The sequence below is a fragment of the Cetorhinus maximus genome, chromosome 1 (genome assembly GCF_964194155.1).
Source record: "Cetorhinus maximus chromosome 1, sCetMax3.hap1.1, whole genome shotgun sequence".
NCBI lineage: Eukaryota > Metazoa > Chordata > Chondrichthyes > Lamniformes > Cetorhinidae > Cetorhinus > Cetorhinus maximus.
The window spans coordinates 217,885,754-217,909,567 of NC_135879.1; the positions used below are offsets into that span (position 1 = coordinate 217,885,754).

The following is a 23,814-nucleotide window of genomic DNA, read 5'->3' on the forward strand; positions in this document are numbered from 1 at the left end:
TTCTTCTAAATACCAGTGAATACAGGCCCAGTCGGCCCAATCTCTCCTCATACGACAATCCTGCCATCCCAGGAATCAGTCTGGTGAACCTTTGCTGCACTCCCTCTATGGCAAGTATATCCTTTCTTAGGTAAGGAGGCCAAAGCTGCACACAATACTCCAGGTGTGGTCTCACCAAGGCCCTGTACAACTGCATTAAGACATCCTTGCTCCTGTACTCAAGTCTTCTCACAATGAAGGCCAACATACAATTTGCTTTCTTAACTGTACTTGCATGCTTGCTTTCAGTGATTGGTGTGCATGGACACCCAAGTCCCTTTGTGCATCAATATTTCCCAATTTATCACCATTTAAATAATACACTGTCATTCTGTTTTTTCTACTGAAGTGGATAACTTCACACTTATCCAGTACGTCCTAAAAGATAGGCTTGACTGTCTTAGAATATGGTTGGCCAAATCATCAACAGATCCACAACCATACCTCCCCTGCCAGTTTATGTCCCTGTCTCTATCTGGTATCCTTCTGTTCACAGCCAAAAAAAGTTTCAAAGAGTTTTTGGTTGCCAAGGCAAGTTATCAAATTACTCATTTACAAATTATGGGAAACGCCATTAGAGCTAGTTGATTAGTATTTCAAATACCTCTCACTCATTTTTACAGTTTTAAAAAATTTGAAGACTTTTTTTTCAAAATACTTTCTGTGGAAAAAGCGTTTTAAAAAGTCACAAAATATGGCGCTGGACACTCAGAACATTTTGTCATTAATCTATCATTTGAAAATGAAAAATATTTAAAACCCTGGAAATGGTAGAGGACAACGGCAGATTGGTTTGCTGCCACATTTCCCAATCCTGACCACTTCAAATCAACTGAAATTCAGGTGGACACAGAGCTGAAAATGTTGCCTGTACAGTCAGAGCATACAGGCAGAATGTTAACAAACATTCAATTTTGATGAAGTACGATGTTCTTCTAAACAAAATGAAGCTATGAATATCCAATCAGCTCTCTTTGATGATTTAGGTTCATTTTCAACCAATGAGACTCAGCAAGCAAAAAACAGGCAACGAGAATTGTCAGGATAATTAGTTACTGATATTGGTGCCTCTCAAGCACCAAACTTGCTTCACTTCTTTTTTGAAACTAAATAATCCCATTTCAGGAACGACAACAGTGGATAACACAATACAGCAGTAACCTTGAATATGTAAACATTGTTGGCTTACCTGAAGCATGTTGAGAGCTGGTCCCTACCCAATAATGTAGAAGTCAATACCAAAAGGAAAAAAATTATGTGAGATTTTCCTGGGTCTGAACCTAGAGGCAGTGAATATAGAAGATCAGATAAATTCACTAAAGGTATTTTATTTGACTGCCCAATTTCCTGATATTTGTTGCATGCATAAATCTCTCCTTTTATTGTACATCTCCTGTGGTGAAATAATCTCTTACAATTTAAAACCTAGGTTTCCAATATCCCAAGGTAAATAATACAAAAACTGTGAGGGTTTTTAATGCAATGCAACATCACAGATAATTTGATGTCCAGTTGTATTTAAACAATGAAACAAGCCAAAGACCAAACCAATTTTCATGTCAATTCTAAATACTTCTGTCAAATACGCATCGGAATCCATTGGACCAAAGCATAATTTAAGCCATGAAACTCCATTATATTGTGATGAGACCAGGAGATCTAAGTCAGTCCATTTGTATTATTTTATATTAGTTTTAGTCCAGTAGTGTAGTCAGATGTGGCAAACTAACTGAACTGTTCAAGATTGTGTCAAGATTGAGTTCATCCAAAAATGACTATTACCCATAGTTAGAATGCAAAATATTCAGCATGGTAAGAATGTGTAGTTTTACGGTGTTAGTGGTAGCAAAAATGTCATGTGTGTATTTTGTTTCTGTCTTCACTATAGATGATACAAAAAACATTACAGTAATAGCTGTAAATCAGGAGGTGGAAGGGAGGGGGTAACTTGGTGAAATTACAATCACTGGGGAAGCAGTACTGAGCAAACTGACGGAGCTGCAGATTGACAAGTCTCCGGGTCCTGATGGACTTCATCCTAAAGTCTTAAAAGAGGTGGCTAATGAGGTAGCAGAAGCATCGCTGTTAATTTTCCAAAATTCGGTAGATTCTGGAAAGGTTCCATCAGACTGCAAATATAACCCCTCTATTCAAGATTGCAGGGAGGCAGAAAACAGGAAACTATAGGCCAGTTAGCCTGACGTCTGTTGTGGGGAAGATTTTAGAACCGATCATTAAGGAGATTATAGCTGGGAACTTAGAGAAACGCAAGGTAATCGGGGAGAGTCAGCATGGTTTTGTGAAAGGGAAATTATGTTTAACCAATTTATTGGAGCTCTTTGAAGGAGAAATATGCGCTGTGGATAAAGGGGAGCTTGTAGACGTACTATACTTGGATTTCCAGAAGGCATTTGATAAGGTGCCACAGCAAAGGTTATTGCAGAAATAAAAGCTCATAGTATTAGGGGGTAATATATTAGCATGGATAGAAGATTGCCTGGCTGGCAGAAAACAGGGAGTTTGCATAAACGGGTCTTTTTCTGATAGGTAGGATGTGACAAGTGGAGTCTTGCAGGGGGTCTGTGCTGGGGCCTCAACTTTTTACAATTTATATCAATGATTCAGATGAGAGGAGTAAAGGCATGGTAGTTAAATTTGCAGATGACACTGTTATGATCACAGCCAGTGTTAATTGCTGTGCAAACCAAATCCCAGAGTGAAACTTGTCGTACGGGCCATATCCTTTTTTTTTGTATTCTGAAATACTACCAATCTCATTAATAAGAGGTCCAGTAACACTTTTGGAATTTTAAAAATTAAAAGTGAAAGTTTTATTAACAAGAATAAAGGAAAACTTAAGCACACAAGATTATAGTTACACAATCAAGGTTAGTCTTACAAAGCATTTCCCAAAAGCGACTCTCTACTTGGTCACACTCACAAGTAACCACCTTCCAGGCAACACCCCCTTATAGATGTGTAACTATAAGAAATCCAATAATATTACACAAGACAAACAGCTGTAGCTTCAATAAAGGCATACCACATGACCTCTACAATGTTCCACTCTGTGGTGGAATCCACTTCAGATTAAAACTGCTTGTTGCAGCGCAAGACTTTTCTGGCTTTACAGGTTGGTTGATTCAAACTGCACCTCCTCTTGGACCAGAGCTAACAGTTCCCATCTCAGCTCCAGCTATCTCCAGCTAAGCTCTCTACAGTAACTCTAAAATACCATTTTTCCACCACCTGGAAGTTCCCCTCCAAGTCACTCACCATCCTGATTTGGAAATATATCGCTGTTCTTTGTCTGTCGCTGGGTCAAAATCCTGGAACTCCCTTCCTAACAGCATTGTGGATATACCTACACCATATGGACTGCAGCAGTTCAAGAAGGCAGCTCCCAAAACCTTCTCAAGGGCAACTAGGGATGGGCAACCAATGTTGTGAATGAATAAAAAAAATCTCTGGTTCCATTGTTCTCACACCTCTTTGAAACTCAAATCCTTCCAAATATAAAATCTTGTATGTTTCATTCTTGTCTTTGCTTTCAGGTCAATAAAATACAATATCCCCACTACTATTTACCTATGGAACTGCTGCAAACATGTTTTTTGGAACTGCTGGTTTTCCTTTAATATTCAAACAAATGCTCAACTTATCTAAAATGCAAATGATAGTTCTAACTTATTTACTTGTACCTCAAACTTAACACCTCTATCTTTTTCATGTTTCAAATCCCCAGACAAGCTGACTCCTATTAATCTCTGCCCAGTTTAATTAAATCACACACAACACACACTCACACACAGAGACTCACAGCTTTCTTTACAGAATAACACAATATTTCCCAAATATATTTTAAAAAACACCCATTCTCACAACACAAAGATAGGTAGGAAAATATGTTGTGAAGAGGACATAAGGAGGTTGCAGACAGGTATAGATAGGTTGAGTGAATGGGTAAAAATCTGGCAGATGGTGTCTAATGTAGGGAAATGTGAAATTGTTCACTTTGGCAGGAAGAATAAAAAAACAAAATTTACTTAAACAGAGAACGGCTGCAAAATTCCGAGATGCAGAGGGATCTAGATGTTCTAGTGCATGACTCACAAAAAAGTTAGTTTGCAGGTACAGCAAGTAATCAGGAAGACTAATGGAATGCTATCCTTTATTATGAGAGGAATTGAACACAAAAGTAAAGATGTTATGCTTCAGTTATATAGGGCATTGGTGAGACCACACCTCGAATGTTGCGTGCAGTTTTTGTCTCCTTATTTAGGGAAGGATGTAAATGCATTGGAGGAGGTTCAGAGGAGGTTTACCAGATTGATATCTGGAATGAGCGGGTTATCTTTTGAGAAAAGGTTAGATAGACTGGGCTTATTTCCATTGGAGTTTAGAAGAGAGGGGTGACTTGATTGAAGATCCTGAACGCTATTGACAAGGTGGATGTGGAAAGGGTGTTTCGTCTGGTGGTTGAGTCCATAACAAGGGGGGCATTGTTTTAAAATTAGGGGTTGCCCTTTTAGGACAGAGATGAGGAGATTTTTTTCTTTCAGAAGGCAGTGCAACTTTGGAACTCTCTGCCTCCAATGGGGATGGAGGTGGGGTCATTGAATATTTTTAAGGCAGACGTAGATAGGTTCTTGTTAGGCAAGGGAATCAAAGGTTCTCAGGGGTAGATGGGAATGTGGAATTTGAAACACAAACAGATCAGCCATGATCTGATTGAATGATGGAGCAGGCTCGAGGGGACGAATAGCCTACTTTTGCTCTATTTTGGATGTTTGTATGTATGGTGAAATCAACTTTACAATACCTGTATTACCTGCATCCTTCTAAATGCAATATTGTGTATAATACCAGGCTTAGTGCAGGGTGAAATACGAGAGGGAATATGAAAAGATTCTGGAAAATGTCATTTTCCTAGCTATTGATGCTGATATTAGCCCTAGGTTCAATGGAATGTCAAACAAAATCCTGCATCGATATAATATTCATCGTGTGCACTTAACATTAAGGGACCAAACCATACAGTGGAATGTAAGCATAAGAATTGACCAAAGAGCTGAACTCCAGAGGTGAGGTGAGAGTGACTGCCCTTGACAGCAAGGCCGTATTTGACTGAGTGTGACATCAAGGAGCCCTAGCAAAACTGGAGTCAATTGGAATCAGAGGGAAAACACTCCGCTGGTTGGAGCCATACCTAGCACAAAGGAAAATGGTTGTGGTTGTTGGAGGTCAATCATCTCAGTTGCAGGACATCATTGCAGGAATTCCTCAGCGTAGTGTCCTCAGCTCAACCATCTTCAGCTGCTTCATTAACCTTACTTCCGTCATAAGGTCAGAAATGGGGACGTTTATTGAAGATTGTGCAATGGTCAGTACCATTCACGTCTCCTCACAGATTGAAGCAGTCCATGTCTAAATGCAGCAAGACCTGGACAATATCCAGGCTTGGGCTGACAAGTGGCAGGAAACATTCGTGCCACACAAGGCAATGACCACCTCCAACAAAAGAGAATCTAACCATCGCCCCTTGACATTCAATGGCATTACCATCGCTGAATCCCCTACTATCAACATCCGGGGGGTTACTGTTGACCAGCAACTGAACTGTACCAGCCATATAAATACTGTGGCTACAAGAGCAGCTCAGAGGCTAGGAATCCTGCAGCCAGTAACTCACCTCCTGACTCTCCAAGTCTGTCCACCATCTAAAAGGCACAGGTCAGCAGTGTGATAGAATACTCTCCGCTTGCCTGGATGGGTGCAGCTCCAACAACACTCAAGAAGCTCAACACCATCCAGGACAAAACAGCCGTTTGATTGGCACCCCTTCTACAAACATTCACTCCCTCCCTCACCGATATGCAGTGGCAGCAATGTGTACTATCTACAAGAGGCACTGCCCAAACTTACCAAGGCTCCTTAGATAGCACCTTCCAAACCCACAGCCACTACCATCTAGAAGGACAAGGGAAACAAATTCATGGAAACTCCCCTCCAAGCCACACACCTTCCTGACTTGGAAATATATCACTGTTCCTTCATTGTCGCTGGGTCAAATCCTGATACTCCTTCCCTACACCACATGGACTGCAGCAGTTCAAGAAGGCAGCTCACCACCACCTTCTCAAAGGCAATTAGGGATGGGCAATAAATGCTGGCCTAGCCAGCAAAGTCCACATCCCATGAATGAATAAAAATCAAAAGGAGGGGGGAGTGAGAAATAGAGAGGTTAGAATGTGGAATCTAAGAAATGGTAGAAGGGGAAGGTTTTGAATGGGTTTTTGAAAGCAGGGATGGTGGTGACAGGGCAGAGCAGGCTGAGTAGGCATTTCCAAAAAGCAGAAGCACGGTACAAACCAATAATGAGGCAGAGCAGAAAGGGTGAAGAGGAATCCAATGATCGAGGAGAAGTGGATATATAAGGAACAAACAGAAAGGAGAAAATCACTGATGCAGGATGAGACAAGGCCACGAAAACAGGCATGAAAATGTTGAAATTGACACGTTTGGGTATGGGAAAGCAATGAAGTTTAGAAAGAAAAGGGGTGCTATGTGTAGATCAGTACACAGCACAGGCTGTGGCATTTGGAGTGGTTACAGCTTATTGGGGGTTTTACAGGAAAAACAATGAACAGAATATTGGACTAATGATTCACTTAACAGAAGGGAGGTGGAGGGGGGAACACTATTGCAAAGGTTGAAGAAGGCACTTTTGATGATGAGTAGATGTGGGTGAGGAAGCTAAGCTTGCAGCTGAGAAGGGAACTTCCTGTCGAAACTTAATGTAGTAACATTGATGGATGTAAAACCAATGGTTTTGAGGTTCTGATGAGAGCTGTGGAGGTTGGTCGTCGCCAACTCAAACTGTTGAGGGTTTGACTGCAGATTTGGTTATTTCCCAAGGACTGTGCATTCTTTTGAAGAGTTTATCTCTAGGAGATTTTGAACTCACACTGAAGGAATCTCAGACTTTCCTTGCCCTAGCATCCCAATATCACTTGTAGCAAAAATGCAGTGAAGAGGAAATATGGACAGAGACCTATTGCGTCAGGCTTCCGTTACAAACTTCCTTACCTGTCCCCTTGAAGGTCCCTGTAGCCTTGTGCCTTAGGAAAGTGTTTCCATGGAAATTAGCTAATTAGGCTCTGGGATCTCAAAATGGCTTTTCACCACTGTGAGTTGGCACACCAGTCAGGCCAATTTCAGGCTGCAGATTCAACAGTGCTGTACTGCAGACCAGCACTGTGTATTATCAGGCTGCTTTAGGGTTACGATTGAGAGGCTAACAACTGTGCAAGTGAAGTCATCTTGAGGGAGATAGGACAAAATTGTAAAAACAAAAAACTACTGCGGATAGGACAAAATTGTGTCTTTTCCAACCTGCCCCTTCTGCCAACCTCTGTTGCAGGCACTGGACTAGCATTGTAGATTAAAATATTGCAAATGGTGGATACTAGTTCTCCCTTTGAGCTACCACTTCCCATGAACCAGTCCATTAAAGCCTTTTATTGCAGTTGGCTCAATATCCATGAGAGAATCTAAGGCTAGCAACAAGGCCTCAGCTGTCAAAGGTTGTGCAGAAGATAGCCCTGGAACTGCCACCCATCCCAAGAATACCTGCATGTATTCAATTATGGCTTTAGAGACTATGGTTTACCTAAGGTGTCATCCTATCACCAAGATTACTCCACAGTTCTCCACCTTACAATCAATCTGTTTCCTATCATCACACTATCCTCTTGGTCAAAATCCTGAATTAAAAGTCCCAAACAAAAACCTTTCGATAGCATCCTTATCCAACAACACATTCAATGATAAAAACAAAACTGAACTATTTGCCCTTGTGCATTACTCTAGTGACTGTTTTTGCTCCTATACAGAGCTATTCCAGTATCTGCAGCACGGCTGGTGGAAGGCTGTTGACTTTCACTAGGAGAGACAGCAGATGACCTTGAACAATGATTTTGAGCAGCTCTGAGCCTTCAGGGCCCAGCTTGGAACTGCACCAGCTCGGCATAGTCAGTCTGGGCTTGCTGACTGTGAGGCACTGGCAAAGTGCCAGTGGTGGAAACATGAGGACAGCAGATTCATGCTCTACAGAACCAGTGGCCTTCCCTGGGGATGGCACCTCAGCAATCCTCGTAATCTGCTGACTCCTGTTACAGCCTGCATACCCCTTTAAGCACTGGCATCCACAGCCATGATGGCAGCAGTCTGAGTCTGCATGGCATTAAGCATGGATCCCATGATCTCATTCCGAGCTTCCACTGCAGCACTGAGACGTTGGGTGACTGCCACATAAACATAAAAGTTGCGGCATCAGATGCTGCATCACGGGTGGACCCGCAAGTGCTGTCACAGAGCCGGCCACTACTTCCACACTGAAAAGTATCGGCTCTAAGTTCTGTGTGATGCTCTATGCCATGTTAGAAACATACTTGTCCAGACTCCTTGGCAGCAACAGTAGGTTGTCTGGCAGGCCAGCCAATATATCAAGAATTTCAGTGTGGATGCTCTTCAGTGCTCTCCTGTATGCCATCCCATTGAAATCCCAAGCCGAGTCCCCTGAAGCAGAACTTATTTGTGACCTCGGCTTCCGGGAAGATGACACACAAACTGTCCTTTTCCCCTGCACTGCCGATAGCCCACTCGTGCTCGCCGACTCGCATTGTGTGGATTCTGACTAATCTGAGCTGGTGGCTACAAGTATCAATTTAAGTGATAAAAGGATAGAACATGGGATAGAAGGGGGGGGGGGGGGAGGTTGTAAAACAAAGGGGATAAAATCATGGATAAATGAATAAAAATAAAAATAAGTGGATAAAAAATAAAAATGAATGTAGAAAAAAGAGGATAAAAATGAGGCGAGGATAGAGGAGAAAGTTCATGGTCGGAAGTTGTTGAACTAAATGTTAAGTCCGGAAAAGTCTCTTCAACTCTGAAGAAGGGTCATACGATCTCGAAAAGTTAACTCTGTTTCTCTCTCCACAGATGCTGCTGGACCTGCTGAGTTTTTCCAGCATTTTCTGTTTTTGTTTCAAGTTTCCAGCATCCGCAACATTTCGATTTTATTTTAGTGTATAATGAGTGCAATTCCCTTTCAAGAGGAGCAGGTTGTCTTTCAAAGCTGAAATCGGTGCTTGGCCCCTTGTTGCCAGTGCAGCCACCCTGCAGCAAATCAGCACTGGGCTTCACTCTAAGATCACTGGAGGCAACGTATGCTTCCATGGAACAGGGTGTGGGATAATCCCAAATCCTGACCCCTACTTCTGAAAATAGGAGAACTTGAATATATCCCCCGTTATCTCTTAACCTAAATTTTAATGATCATTGGCCCACAGCCTAAATCTGCTCTTCATTTACCATGAACTGACACTTCCATGGTGTAAAAACTGGAACAAGGATACAATGGGAGTTCTTTCCTTAGGCTGAGATGGAAATAGAAAAAATGAACTTGCAACAATACAGAACCTTCCATCAGATATTAAATTTTTTTTTATTCATTCGCGGGATGTGGGCTTCGCTGGCTGGGCCAGCATTTATTGCCCATCCCTAGTTGCCCTTGAGAAGGTGGTGGTGAGCTGCCTTCTTGAACCACTGCAGTCCATGTGGTTTGGTACATCCACAGTGATGTTAGGAAGGGAGTTCCAGGATTTTGACCCAGCAACAGTAAAGGAACGGCGATATATTTCCAAGTCAGGATGGTGAGTGGCTTCGAGAAGAACTTCCAGGCGGTTGTGTTCCCATGTGTCCGCTGGAAATCCAAAACAAAAACAAAAATTCCTGGAAAAACTCAGCAGGTCTGACAGCATCTGAGTAGAGGAACACAGTTAACGTTACGAGTCTGTATGACTCTTCAACAGAACTAAGGAAAAATAGATAAGAAGTGAAATATAAGCTGGTTTAAGAGGGCGGGGGGGGGGGGGGGGGGGGGGGGGGTGGTGGGACAGGTAGAGCTGGATACAGGGCCAGTGATAGGTGGAGTTAACCAAAAGATGTCACAGACAAAAGAACAAAGAGCTGTTGAAGGTGGTGATATTATCTAAGGAATGTGATAATAGGTGACATTAAGGGTAGAAAGCAGGACGAGCAAAGTACGGATAGCCCTAGTGGGGGTGGGGTAGGGGGAAGGGATCAAAATAGGCTAAAAGGTAGAGATAAAACAATGGATGGAAATACATTTAAAAATAATGGAAATAGGTGGGAAAAGAAAAAATATATAAATTATTGGAAAAAAGGGGGATCGGAAAGGGGGTGGGGATGGAGGAGAGAGTTCATGATCTAAAATTGTTGAACTCAATATTCAGTCCGGAAGGCTGTAAAGGCCTAGTCGGAAGATGAGGTGCTGTTCCTCCAGTTTGCATTGAGCTTTACTGGAACATTGCAGCAGGCCAAGGACGGACATGTGGGCATAAGAGCAGGGTGGAGTGTTGAAATGGCAAGCCACAGGGAGGGCTGGGTCATGCTGGGTACCTCGGCGTCCCTTCAGGTGCTCATTTTCTTCAAAGAGTTAGGCCGGGGCCCTCGGGCACCTGAAGTGAGGAGCGGCAGCTGGACACCCCTGTGTCATCCTCTCAAGAATCTCAGAGGCTATCTGCTCTCTCTGAGTCCCCTTTGCCTGTGACCCCCCTTCAACCTTGTCCTCTGACTCTGCAGAGGAAGCAGCTGGTCCACAGGAGAACAGCCAAAGCAAGCCATGCCCTCAAGTCCTCGGCTCTCCAGAGGACGTACATCGAAGTGATCAGAGGCAACAGGGCCAACTATTACACAGGTCGTCTCCACCCCTGTTGCATATGTCAGGGCAGCACCTAGAAGAAGTGGAAGGCATAAAAAAGTTACGAAATTCTGATCACAAGTGGTTGCATGGGTGAACACATTTTGTCATTTTTAATCTGAAAGTATATTCACTTTCACTGAATAATGTGTAATGTTGTCTTTCAGCTTCATTTACAGGCTTCGCAAGTCCTACCCCTGCATCCTCCCCACCTCCCCCAGCAGTTCAGCTGCACACAGCCAGACCAGAAGTGAACCTGGAGGGAGAAGTGTGTGTGCAACGGGACCCTTTGGAGCCTCATGCAAGCACTCTCCGACACACGCAGAGCCTTCATCCATCATGCTCATCTCACTGTCACGTGCATTTTCAGTGCTGCCTGTTGGGATTCTCTTTCAGTTGTCCATCTGAGCTGACCCACCCACTGATCACACTCCCATGCTGCACCTGTGCCTGTCCAACATGAGGCTCCTCTCACTTTCGATTTCTGCAAAATGGTTGTTGTCAAGTTTGAGATAACCTCCCCCATCCTTTCCCCTCCCCCATCCTTTCCCCTCCCCCATCCTTTCCCCTCCCCCATCCTTTCCCCTCCCCCATCCTTTCCCCTCCCCCAGTCACTCTGACTTCTTGAACTGCTGCAGCCCATGTGGCGTAGGTACACCCGCAGTGCTGTTTGTTATGACCGATGCATTTGGTAAAGATGAGTTATTTAAAAGTCCCAGGGGGAAACTTAAAATTATTGATTATGACAGTTGTTTAAAGTGTTATGTTTGAGATGCAACTCCAAACTCAGGAATCAGACCACTAGTTCTCGAGGCTTTACATTAAACTAAATGAAACATTTTATTAATTACACAGGTTAAGATATATACACATGGCTACAAATTACTACTATCATAACTTTTAACAAATTCCCAAACTAATCTCCATTAAGGCAATAACAACCCATAGACTTAACCAAAACACCAGGCAAAGAATTTTCACCTTACGAATTCAAAATGGGTTATTTCCACTCTGGAGCCAGTTGGACCAATTGGAGGCTTACAGCTGCCTTTTGATCTTACATTGCCTCTGCCTGCATGCCTGAAAACTACTGAAGTTATACCTACCACCACTGATTGAATTCAAATTCTCACTGTATCACCAGTCTCTTTGAACTTTACCATTTAACAATGAAACCCCTTTCATAGTACCAATTTTATTAGCAGTATAAACATATGGCTTGGTATCTGTTAGAAAAGCGTCAAGTTTTCAACCCACTTCTTGAATGCTCTGTTCAAAAAATGCAAATGCACGCTATCTCTCTGTTTACATCTCAAACTAGTACATCAAAGCACCCAGACTAGCTGGCTTTAATCCAATCGCAAACTAAGCCTCTACTTTAAAAGAAAAATATTTTCCAAAATATTATGTACATTAATAGCTGCATGACATGTTAGGGAGGGAGTTCTAGGATTTTGACACAGTGACCAGTGAAGGAACGGCGATATATTTCCAAGTCAGGATGGTGAGTGACTTGGAGGGGAACTTGCAGGTGGTGGTGCTCCCATGTATTTGCTGCCCTTGTCCTTCTAAATGGTAGTGGTCAGGGGATTGGAAATTGCTAAAAACAAAAAACTACTGCGGATGCTGGAAATCCAAAACAAAAACAGAATTACCTGGAAAAACTCAGCAGGACTGGCAGCATCGGCGGAGAAGAAAAGAGTTGACGTTTCGAGTCCTCATGACCCTTCAACAGAACTGAGTAATATAAAGTGCTGCCTAGGGAGCAGGTCATAATACTATCATTACTACTCCCCTTATCTTGCTTTCCATGACATATTTGTTATTTAATCTCTCCTGCCCTCTATCCTATCCCTGACCTTCTATTTTGCTCCACCTGCCCCACCCTTCAACAGCATAAAACCCAATACATTTCTATTTCTCTGAAGAAAGGTTATACGGACTTGCTGCTGTCAGACCCTATGAGTTTTTCCGGCATTTTCTGTTTTTATTTCAGATTTCCAGCATCCGCAGTATTTTACTAATAGTTTACTGAAAACAAAGTGCGATTTCCAGCCTGTCAATCACTCCAGTTAACCAATCAGAGTAACGCGACCAATGGACCAATCAAGATGAAGGAAGGAAATTAAAACATTGAAAAAAATTTTTTAAAAATAAAACCGCACAAAATTGAAATCTGTCATTAAAAACAGAAAAACAGTCAGTTTTCCTAAAGTAATTAAGAGGAAAAAATAAATTTCAGCAGGTTTGTGAGCAGAAGGGAAGAAACTATTTTTCAATGTAGGGAGGAGCATAATATCACTTGAGGGATGAAAACGACTTTATATCGAATATACAGACACAAAATAGTTTAAACTGAAATAAAACACAATTTAACATTTTGAAGCTACATTTACTCACAGTTTTTTATAGGTGGTTTATTTATCTTCTTTCTGCCCTTTCACTATCACCTCCCCTTTTCCTAAGGTAGGTGGTATGGTCTGGCCTGGCCTGGTCGGGCGGGCGCGGGGTTTAAGCTCGGAGCCGGAGTGGGAGCGGCTTTAAGTCTGTGGGAGAGGAGAGTGGGGGGGGAAAAAAAAATGGCTCATCATAGTCCAGTGTCAGCCTGTCAGGGGAACGAGCGCTTTAGGTACATTTTTTCCATATTATTTATTGAAGAAAAAGAAAAGGGTTAAGAGTAATCTGCAGCAGTGTAAGAGAGTTTCTTACAATAGAGATAAGAAGCGGAGTCTCTGACCCTGTCGGCCGGCCGGCCGCCCGCCCGCAACTGAGAGAGAGAGCGCGAGGAGGCGGCGGTTACCCTGGACGGGTTTGAATGTGTCGCGCGGAATGGCTGTGGCGGGAAAAGGAGCAGCGGCCCGGAGTTTCCCCGCTCCCCATCCCCAACCCCCCACTTCTCCTTTAATCCTGACCCCTGAGTTTCCCTCACTCCCCATCCCCCCCACCCCCACCTCATCCCTCAATCCCGGCCCCGAGTCGCCCCACTTTCCCCCATTCCCCCGGCTGATGTTAACTCCGCTGCTGCATATTTCTCAAACTACACTTTATAAAATTTCCCTCGATCGAAGCTATATATGTATGTATAGTTATATAAAACAGAAAAGATGTATATTTATATGCATGTCTTTATGTGTAAATAAATATCGATAACTATCTGATTTAAATCCCCCCCCCCCCCCCCATTGCTCGGGGAGGGAGGGAAAGCGAATCCGGAGCCTTTAGCGGATGGAGGCGTTGGGACTCCCGCCTGTCCCCCCTCTCCTCGGCTTTCTCCCTCACTGCTCCTGGTGTATTTTTTTTTGTGCCGTGGTGTCTGTTTCCCTGACGCTGTTGTTTCGTTGTCTTTTTTTCATTGTGTTTCCCCTCCCCGGCAGGAGGAAGCCGCCGCCATGTCGCTGGTCCATGGGCAGGAAGCGAGGAGCCGATGGCAAACTGAGGCGGATGGGCGATTCGGACTCCACCGTGTTTGAGGATGAGATCAAGGATTGGGATGATCATGCTCCTTCTTGGTCAGATGGCAGGGTCTCCAGGTTAGCGGGAATGAGATTTAATCCTCTAGGCGCATGGGAGCGGGGCGGGGGTGGACTGTTCAATTGCCCTGAGGAATTGGCTTCTTGAAGCGTATATCCCAAAAAGGCTTATATTTATATATATATATAAAAAAAAAACCCTTGTATCTTGCATCGAAACGTCAACAAACTTGGGTGCACATTCGAAGGTATTCTTCCCCTTGGATACCCCTGGATCCTATTTCTACTTCCAGTCTGTCTTGTAAAGCTTGAAGCCATTCGCATTATTTTTGCCTCTTGATAGAGTTTGCTGTGTGCAAAATGACTGATGTAGTTGCCAATATAAGTCAAATTGCTTGGCATGTTTTGAGCCCCTCGTCTTTTGAGACCTCTTCAGGATTGTCAGGCTGCGATGTGCTCAGTGACTTCATTGATTTCAAGGTGAGCTTTCTCCTTCAACTCAAGTGTGGGGAAGGATACTGAGCTACTAATCAATCCACTAAGGAAACTTCACTTTAGTGGTGAGAATATGGAACTTGTTTTTGGGGAAGTGTAGTGGTATTGTCACTGGACGAGTAATCCAGAGACCCAGGTAATGCTCTGGGAACGTGGGTTGGAATCCACCATGGCAGATGGTGAAATTCGAGTTCAATAAAAATCTGGAGTTAAAAGTTCAATGGTGATCATGAAACATTGTCGATGTGGTTGACTTTTAACTGACCTCTGAAATGGCCCAGCAAGCCACTTGGTTTTTTCAATCCACTAAAAAGCCTAAAAGGAATGAAACCGTACAGATCATCCAGCATCGACCTATGCCCTGGAACCTTCACTCGCTGGGTCAAATTCCTAGAATTCCCTCCCTAACAGTACTGTGGGTGTACCTACACAACATGGACTACAGTGGTTCAGGAAGGCTGTTCACCACCACCTTCGAGGGCAATTAGTGATGGTCAATAAATGTTGACCTACCCAGCGATGCCCACATCTCATGAATGAATCACCTTTTTTTAAATTCAGAGATGCATTTAAAGTGAAGCTAGATATGATAGGGGGAAAGGAATAGCAAGATATTTTGATATGTGAGACATAATCACATGGGAGTGTGCTTGGCTGGTCTGTTTCTGTGCAGTAAAGTCCTATGTAAAGAAGGGGCTGAGGCTGGCTCAAGGTACTGCCATATGTGAAGCCATAGGGGAGTTGCACAGAAGTATGAGAATTTTGTTTGGGAGATGAGGGTGGTAACAATGGTATGAAGCAGCAGATCCCCTGAGGTGGGGATGGAAGTAGGCAGCCTCTGATGTAGGGAACCTTTTGTTTCATGGGATGTGGGTGCTGCTGACAAGGCTAGCATTTGTTGCCCATTCCTAATTGTCCTTGAACTGAATGACTTGCTAGGACATTTCAGAGGACAATTAAGAGTCATCCACATTGATATGGGTCTGCAGGCACATGTAGGCTAGATCAGGTAAGGGTGGCAGATTTCTTTTCCAGAATCTGAAGCTCACCTTGGGACAAATAGGTTGCCAAGGTTGTGAGCCATCTGTTTTGGCCTGAGACAATGCCAGGAAATTGGAAGGAGTTTGTGACCAGGATTGACTACGTTGACTTTTGTCCTGCTGTTGGGATTTGTGGCTTATTCATGATGACCGTTCACCCATTGGTTAATTAAGAATCTATCTGGCTCTGCCTTAAAAATATTCAAATATTCTCTGCTTCCACTGCTTTTTGAGGAAGACTCACGACCCTCTTAAGAGAGAAAATTTTTCCTCATCTGTCTTATATGAGCGATCCCTGATTTTTAGACAGTGACCCCTAGTTCTGGATTCTTCCACAAGAGGAAACATTCTCTCCACATCCACCCTGCCAAGACCCCTCAGGATCTCAATCAAGCTTTCAGTTAAGTTGCCTCTTACTCTTCTAAACTCCAGTGGATACAAGCCTAACCTGTCTAGTCTTTCCTCATAAGACAACTCGCCCATTCCTGGTATTAATCTAGTAAACCTTCTCTGACCTTCTAATAGATTTCTTTAAATGAGGAGACCAGTACTGTACACAGTACTCCAGGTGTGGTCTCATCAATGCCCTTACAACTGAAGCATAACCTCCCTACTTTTGTAATCATTTCCCCTCACAAATGATTGCATTCTATTAGCTTTCCTAATTACCTGCTGTACCTTGATAATAAGCTTTTATATTCTTCCTGCCAAAATGAACGATTTCACATTTGCCCACATTATACTCCATTTGCCAGATCTTTGCCCACTCACTTAATCTAACTATCACTTTGTAGCCTGCATACTTCCTGTTCACAATTTACTCTCCTACCTATCTTTGTGTCGTCAGTAAGTTTAGCAACCATTCCCTTAGTCCTTTCATCCAAGTCATTTATATAAATTGTAAAAAGTTGAGGCCCCAGCACTGATCCCTGTGGCACCCCACTCATCACATCCTGCCAGCCAGAAAAAGACCCATTTATGCCAACTCTGCTTCCTGATAGCTAGCCAATCTTCTATCCATGACAATGTTACCCCCTACACCATGAGCCTTTATTTTCTGCAATAACCTTTGATGTGGCACTTTTATCAAATGTCTTCTGGAAATCTAAGTACAAGACATCCACTGGTTCCCGTTTATCCACAGCACATGTGACTCCTTCAAAAAACTCCAATGAATTGGTTAAACAGGATTTCCCTTTTACAAAACCATGTTGACTCTGCCTGATTGCCTTGAATTTTTTGAACTGCCCTAATATAACATCTCTAATAATAGCTTCTAACATTTTCCTTATGACAGACAGACTAGTTTCCTGCTTTCTGTCTCCCTCCCTTTTGGAATAAAGGGGTAACATTTGCTATTTTCCAATCTAATGGAACCTTCCCCAAATCTAGGGAATTTTGGAAGATTAAAACCAGTGCATCAACTATCTCACTAGTGACTTATTTCAAGACCTTGGGGTGAAGCCCAGCCAGACCTGAGGATTTGTCAGCAAACAGCCCCAACAAGTTTGATACTGTCTTTTAACTTTTTTTAGTCAACAAAATCACAAAATCTTAACAGCACAGAAGGAGGCCATTCGGCCCATCATGCCTGCACTGGCTCTCCAAATGAACATTATGACCTAGTGCCATTGCCCTGCCTTTCCCCATGCCCTTGCTCATTATTCGAATAGAAACAATCATTTAATGCTTTCTTGAATGCCTCGATTGAGCCTGCCTCCTCCATACTTCCAGGCAGTGCATTCCAGACCTGAACCACTCGTTGTGTGAAAAGGTTTTTTCACGTCACACTTCTTTTCTATAAATCTGTGCCCTCTTGTTCTTGATCCTTTTACCAGTGGGAACAGCTATTCTGTCCAGCCCCCTCATGATTTTGAACGTCTCTACCAAATCTCCTCACAGTCGCCTTCTCTCCAAGGAGAACAGTCCCAACCTTTCCAATCTATCCTCATAGTTGAAGTTTCTCATCCCTGGAACCATTCTCGTAAACCTCTTCTGCACTCTCTCCAAGGTGTTCACATCCTTCCTATAATATGGTGCCCAGAACTGTGTACACTATTCCAGCTGAGATCTAATGAGTGTCATATATAAATTCAGCATAACCTCTTTGCTCTTGTACTCTATGCCCAGAATACTATATGCTTTAAAATACAGCCCAGAATACTATATGCTTTAAAAGCTGCTCTGTCTGCCTGTCCTGCTACCTTCAATGATCTATGCACAAATACACCCAAGTCTTTCTGTTCCTGCACCCCCTTCAAAATTTCTCCCCTTATTTTATATTGTCTTTGTTCTTCCTACCAAAATGCGTCACCTCACACTTCTCCGCATTGAACTTCTTCTGTCCCCTATCTGCCCACTCCACCAACTTGTCTGTGTCCTCGAAGTTCCACACCATCCTCCTTGCAGTTCACGATACTCTAAAGCTTCGTATCATCCACAAACTTTGAAATTGTCCCCTGCACACCAAGATCTTGATCATTTATATATCAGGAACAACAAGGGTCCCAATGCCGACCCCTGGGGAACTCCACTACAAACCTTCCTCCAGCCTGAAAAATATCCATCGACCATTACTCTCTGCTTCCTATTTTTCGGCCAATCTTGTATCCATGTTGCTACCGTCCCTTTTATCCCATGAGAAATAACTTTCCTGGCAAGTCTGTTGTGTGGCACTGTGACAAAAGTTAGTTAAACACGATTTCCCCTTTAGAAACCCATGTTGGCTCTTCCTTATCAACCCGTAGAAAAATATGTGACTTAATTTTATCCTGAATAATTGTTTCTAGAATCTTGCCCACCACTGAAGTTAAACTGACTGGTCTGTAATTGCTGGACTTATCCTTAGAACCTTTTTTGAACAAGGGCATAATGTTTGCAATTGTCCTGTCCTCTGGCACCACCCGAGTCGAGGGAAGACTGAAAGATTATGGCCAGTGCCCCTGCGATTTCTACTCACTTCCTTCAATTGGATTCCTTGGATGCATCTCATCCGATCCCGGTGCCTTGTCAACTTTAAGTACGGTTCAGGTGTAGACCGTCCCAACAGTACAGATGCCACTTTCTGCAATACTGGTGCCAGTGTCCCACAAACCGGAACCCACTACTCCCACACTAGTCTTTGAGCCACGCATTAATTCCTCTAATCTTATTTGTCCTTTGTCAATTTGCATGTGGCTCAGGTAATAATCCAGAAATTACCTTTGAGGTTCTGTTGCTTAATTTGGTGCCTTGCTTGTCATACTGACTGTGCAGAGCCCCCTTCCTCATTGCGCCTATGTCGTTGGTACCTACATGGACCACAACCATTAGATCCTCCCCAGGACTCCTCTCCAGCCCTGAGCTGATTTCCCAAACCCTGGCACCAGGCAGGCAACAAAGCTGTTTGGACTCTCACTCTTTGCTTCAGAGAACACTGTCAATCCCCCTCACGATATTGTCCCCTACTACCACTACATTCCTTTTTGCTCCCTCCCGCCATTTGGATGGCTTCCTGTACCATAGTTCCATGGTCAGTTTGCTCATCCACCCTACAGCCCCCACTCTCATCCAAACAGGTGAAGAGAATCTTAAACAAAAGCAGAATTACCTGGAGAAACTCAGCAAGTCTGGCAGCATCGGCACTGAAAATCAAGATCAGTTGTCCCAGAGCTCCGCTTCCACCTGATTCACTGCCCTTGGTTGCGGTTTCCTCACTGCCCTTGGTTGCGGTTTCCTCACTGCCCTTGGATGTGATTTCCTGGAGTTAAGACACAACGTGGACGAGCCACGTAAATACTTGGATTGGTGTAAAAAGTAATTAATAAAGGTAACACACATTCAGATGATGTGAAGCGTCCAATCCGAGTATTTACGTGGCTCATCCACGTTGTGTCTTAACTCCAGGAAACCACATCCAAGGGCAGTGAGGAAACCGCAACCAAGGGCAGTGAATCAGGTGGAAGCGGAGCTCTGGGACGACTGATCTTGATTTTCAGTAGGAAACAAACAAAATTTGAGTAAGCGTGGAAGTTCGTCACTTAGGTATTGATGAAACTAGGTAGCCGATCACATGGTTAGTGGTCCGAAGACCTACCCTGAATCACATCATCTGAATGTGTGTTACCTTTATTAATTACTTTTTACATTAACCCAGGAAAAGGCCGCATTAGTTAACATAGTTATAATTAACACCGTGTAACCACTACCCAAACAATTAAACAAGGTAAAAACCACCACCATTATGCCAGACTATACAAGTTCATTTAACCCTTGTGTACAAATTATCTACCATACCCTCCCACCGGGGATCAGGCGTTAGACTTCCCACCCTGGAGACATACAATACCCATCTCGTAGAGCCTTTCCGTCCTTCATCTTGGGTCTTGTGACATCTCTTCAGGTGGTCTCTTTGAAACGATCCTCTGACTACTGGTCTCCAAAGATTTGTAAAAGTTCCAATGTCAGGGAGATCGTCAGTCTTGAAGTAAGCTGGGCGAAGGATTTGTACTTGTCGATCTTCAGGAAACGCGTGAGGCTGTCATTCTTGTCGAACCACTTCCCTCTCGCACCCATGACGAATCCGAAGTATTTTACTGACTCGCCGCCTGTCAGTTCCAGTATCTCCTTCTCAAGATGTTGGTATTTGTGCTCTTTTTCGGCCCAAGCTTTCTCCAGCGATTTGTTATTATCTTCGAAACGTACTGTCACATCCACCACCCGACTACTCTGTCCTTGACGAGGACTAGATCTGGCTTCCAAAGGGACCCGTCCTTTCCGAAGAGCCTCGGTTCTAGGTGAGATGTCCAGCCATATTTGGCGATGAACTGCTGCCTTAAACCTATTGCACAATTGCAGAGGCGCTCACTCCTGCCTTCTGGGTTCCCTTGCCTGCCTCACTTGTGGTCACACCCTCCTCTCCCTGACCACTGATCAAATCAGAAGACCCTATCCTAAATGGTGTGATTGCCTCCTGGTATAAAGCATCCATGTAACTTTCCCCCTCCCTGATGTGTTGCGGAGTCTGCAGCTCAGTCTCCAGCTCAATGACTCTGAGCCAAAGCTCCTCAAGCTGCGCAAACTTACTGCTGACATGTTTGCCCTGGATCACAATGTTATCCAGGAGCTCCCAAATCCTGCAGTCTTGACACATCACCTGTCCTGCCACTCTTAATTATATTAATCACTTACTTAATGTTGTATTAACTTTACCACTAAATTATGTACTATTTTAAACTTAGAGCAAGAACCAATTTCTATGGGGTGAGAAAGATAGAAAGAGGAATCAAACAACCCCTAACCCCTTCTCACTAAACTCCAAGTCTTCACTCAGTTAGTCAGCTGCACTAAAGAACCCTAAATTTATAGTAAACTGAACTGGGGCTACAATAACCAGATTCAACCAGTTAGCTAATTAACTACTTGGCTCCTACAACTGAGTGAGTTTACCCTGTCTAAACTGTAAGAAAGAAAGAACTTAGCCTGCTTACACAGTATTTTCCAGTTACTGCTAATTACGGACTAGAATGTGCTCAGGGTGGGGGGGCTTCAATGTCCATCACCAAGAGTGGTTCAGTAGCCCCACTACTGACCGAACTGGCTGTTTCCTAAAGAATATAGCTGCTTGACTGGGTCTGCGGCAGGTGGTGAGGGAACCAACAAGAGAGAAAAACCTACTCGACCTCATCTTCACCAATCTTACTTGTCACAGATGCATCTGTCCATGGCAGTATTGGTAGGAGTGACCACCCCACAGTGCTTGTGGAGACGAAGTCCCACCTTCACATTGAGGATACCCTCCATCATGTTGTGTGGCACTACCACTGTGCTAAATGGGATAGATTTCAAACAGATCTAATAACTCAGGGCTGAGCATCCATGAGGTGCTTTGGGCCATCAGCAGTAGAACTGTACTCAGCCACAATCTGTAACCTCATGGCCTGGCACATCCCACATTCTACCATTACCACCAACCTGGTTCAATGACGAGTGCAGGAGGGCATGCCAGGAGCAACAGTAGGTATACCTAAAAATGAGGCGTCAACCTGGTGTAGCTACAACACAGGATTAGCTGCATTCCAAACAAAGGAAGCAGTATGCATTAGACAGCTAAGCAGTGCTGCCACATCCAGTTGTAAATGGTGGCAGAAAAATTAAACAACGAACAGTAGGAGGAGGCTCCACAAATATCCGTGTATATCTTCAATGATGGAGCGCAGCATGCCAGTGCAAAAGATAAGGTTGAAGCATTTGCAGCTATCATCAGCCAGAAGTGTTGAGTGGGTGATCGATCTCTGCTTCCTGTGAAAGTCCCCAGCGTCGCAGGTGCCAGTCTTCAGCCAATCAGATTCATTCCACATGATATCAGGAAACGGCTGAAGGCACTAGATACTGCAAAGGCTATGGGCCCTAACAATCTGTCAATAGTACTAAAGGCTTGTCCTACATAACTAGCAGCACCCCTAGCCAAACTGTTCCAGTAGAGCTACAACACTGATATCTACCAGCAATGTGGAAAATTGCCACGGTCTGTCCTGTCCACAGAAAGCAGGACAAATCCAACTTGGCCAATAACCACCCCATCCATCTACTCTTGATCATCAGCGAAGTGACTAAAGTGTCGTTGATGGTGCTGTCAGGCAGCATTTGTTTAGCAATAACCTGCTCACTGACACTCATTTTGGGTTCCGCCAAGGCCACTCAGCTCCTGACCTTATTACAGTCTTGGTTCAAACATGGACAAAAGAGCTGAATTCCAGAGGTGTGGTGAGAATGACATTGAATATCATGGGGAGATAGTTGGATTCTTTCTTGTTGAAGATGGTCATTTCCTGACACTTAAGTGGCAGTAACATTCATGCCACGCATCAGCCCAAAACTGAATATTATCCAGGTCTTGCTGCATGTGGGCATGGACTGCTTCAGTATCTGAGGAGTTGCGAATGAAGCTGTGACTTGAAGCAGCAGAAGATGGTTGGGCCTAGGACAAGACCCCGAAGAATGCCTGCAGCAATGTCGTTGGGCTGAGATGATTAGCCTCTACAACCTTCACCATTTTCCTTTGTGCTCAGTATTACTCCATTGAGTGGAGGATTTTCCTCCTGATTCCCATTGACTTCAATTTGCTAGGGCTTCTTGATACCACACACTGTCAAATGCTACCTTGAAATTAAGGACAGTCACTCTTACCACACCTCGAGTTTAGCTCTTTTGTTCATGTTTGGAACAAGGCTGTAATGAGGTCAGAAGCTGAGGGGTTCTGACAGGGCCAGAAATGAGCATTGGTGAGCAGGCTATTGCTGTGTAAGTTCTGCTTGATAGCACGGTCACCCATACCTTCCATCACTTTGCTGATAATCGAGAGTAAACTGGTGGGGTGAAATTGGATTTTTTTGCAAGACTTAACTGGGCAATTTTCTACATTGGTAGATGCTAGCATTCACTGTACTGGAACAGTGTGACTTAAGCTGTGGCTAGTGGAGCACAAGTTTTAGTATTTATAGTCAGGATGATGTTGGGGCCCATAGCCTTTTCTTCTGTATCCTATGCATTCAGCCTTTTCTTGATTTGTCATCTTCAGTGAAGTGGGGGAGGTGCTCATGGGAGCATAAACACTAGCAGAGCCAGTTACACTGGCCTGTTTCTGTGCTACAGATTCAGTATAAATGGGGCAGGCAGTTTCATATGCCAGGGTCTGATGGGCAGTAAATGAGAAGTGTTTTTGAGGTTAGAGTCAGAAATGTTGGCCGGGACGCTCCTGTCCTTAGTGCCATCAGGCAAAAAAGGCCTTGGTTTGATACCCCATCTGAAAGATGATACCTTTAGTAATATAGTACATGTTACTGTACTGTTAACATCAGCCTAAATTCTTTGCTTCATATCTTGGAACGGGGCATGAATCCACAGCACTCTGCCTTGACCAATGGTGCTACCAGTGGGCAAATCTGATTCTCAAATTATCACAATGAAGCCAAGCAGAGTTGGGAAAATGTAATGGAGATTG

At 43.7% G+C, this 23,814-nt stretch overlaps 1 protein-coding gene and 1 long non-coding RNA gene across 2 annotated transcripts in view; one reads left to right on the forward strand and one right to left on the reverse strand.

Annotated features, from left to right (window-relative positions):
• Window positions 1–1,319, reverse strand: part of LOC144691794 (uncharacterized) — a 62,035-nt gene extending 60,716 nt beyond the window's left edge. The window contains exon 1 of the long non-coding RNA XR_013579223.1: window positions 1,229–1,319. This is a non-coding gene — a long non-coding RNA (uncharacterized LOC144691794). The remainder of the gene's footprint in view (window positions 1–1,228) is intronic.
• An 11,999-nt stretch (window positions 1,320–13,318) lies between these two features.
• The window catches only part of slbp (stem-loop histone mRNA binding protein), a 28,421-nt gene continuing 17,925 nt past the window's right edge, over window positions 13,319–23,814 (forward strand). Inside the window, exons 1-2 of the mRNA XM_078553431.1 lie at window positions 13,319–13,457; window positions 14,203–14,358. Of these exons, the coding sequence (XP_078409557.1) occupies window positions 13,408–13,457; window positions 14,203–14,358 (206 nt within the window). The 5' untranslated portion in view covers window positions 13,319–13,407. The remainder of the gene's footprint in view (window positions 13,458–14,202; window positions 14,359–23,814) is intronic.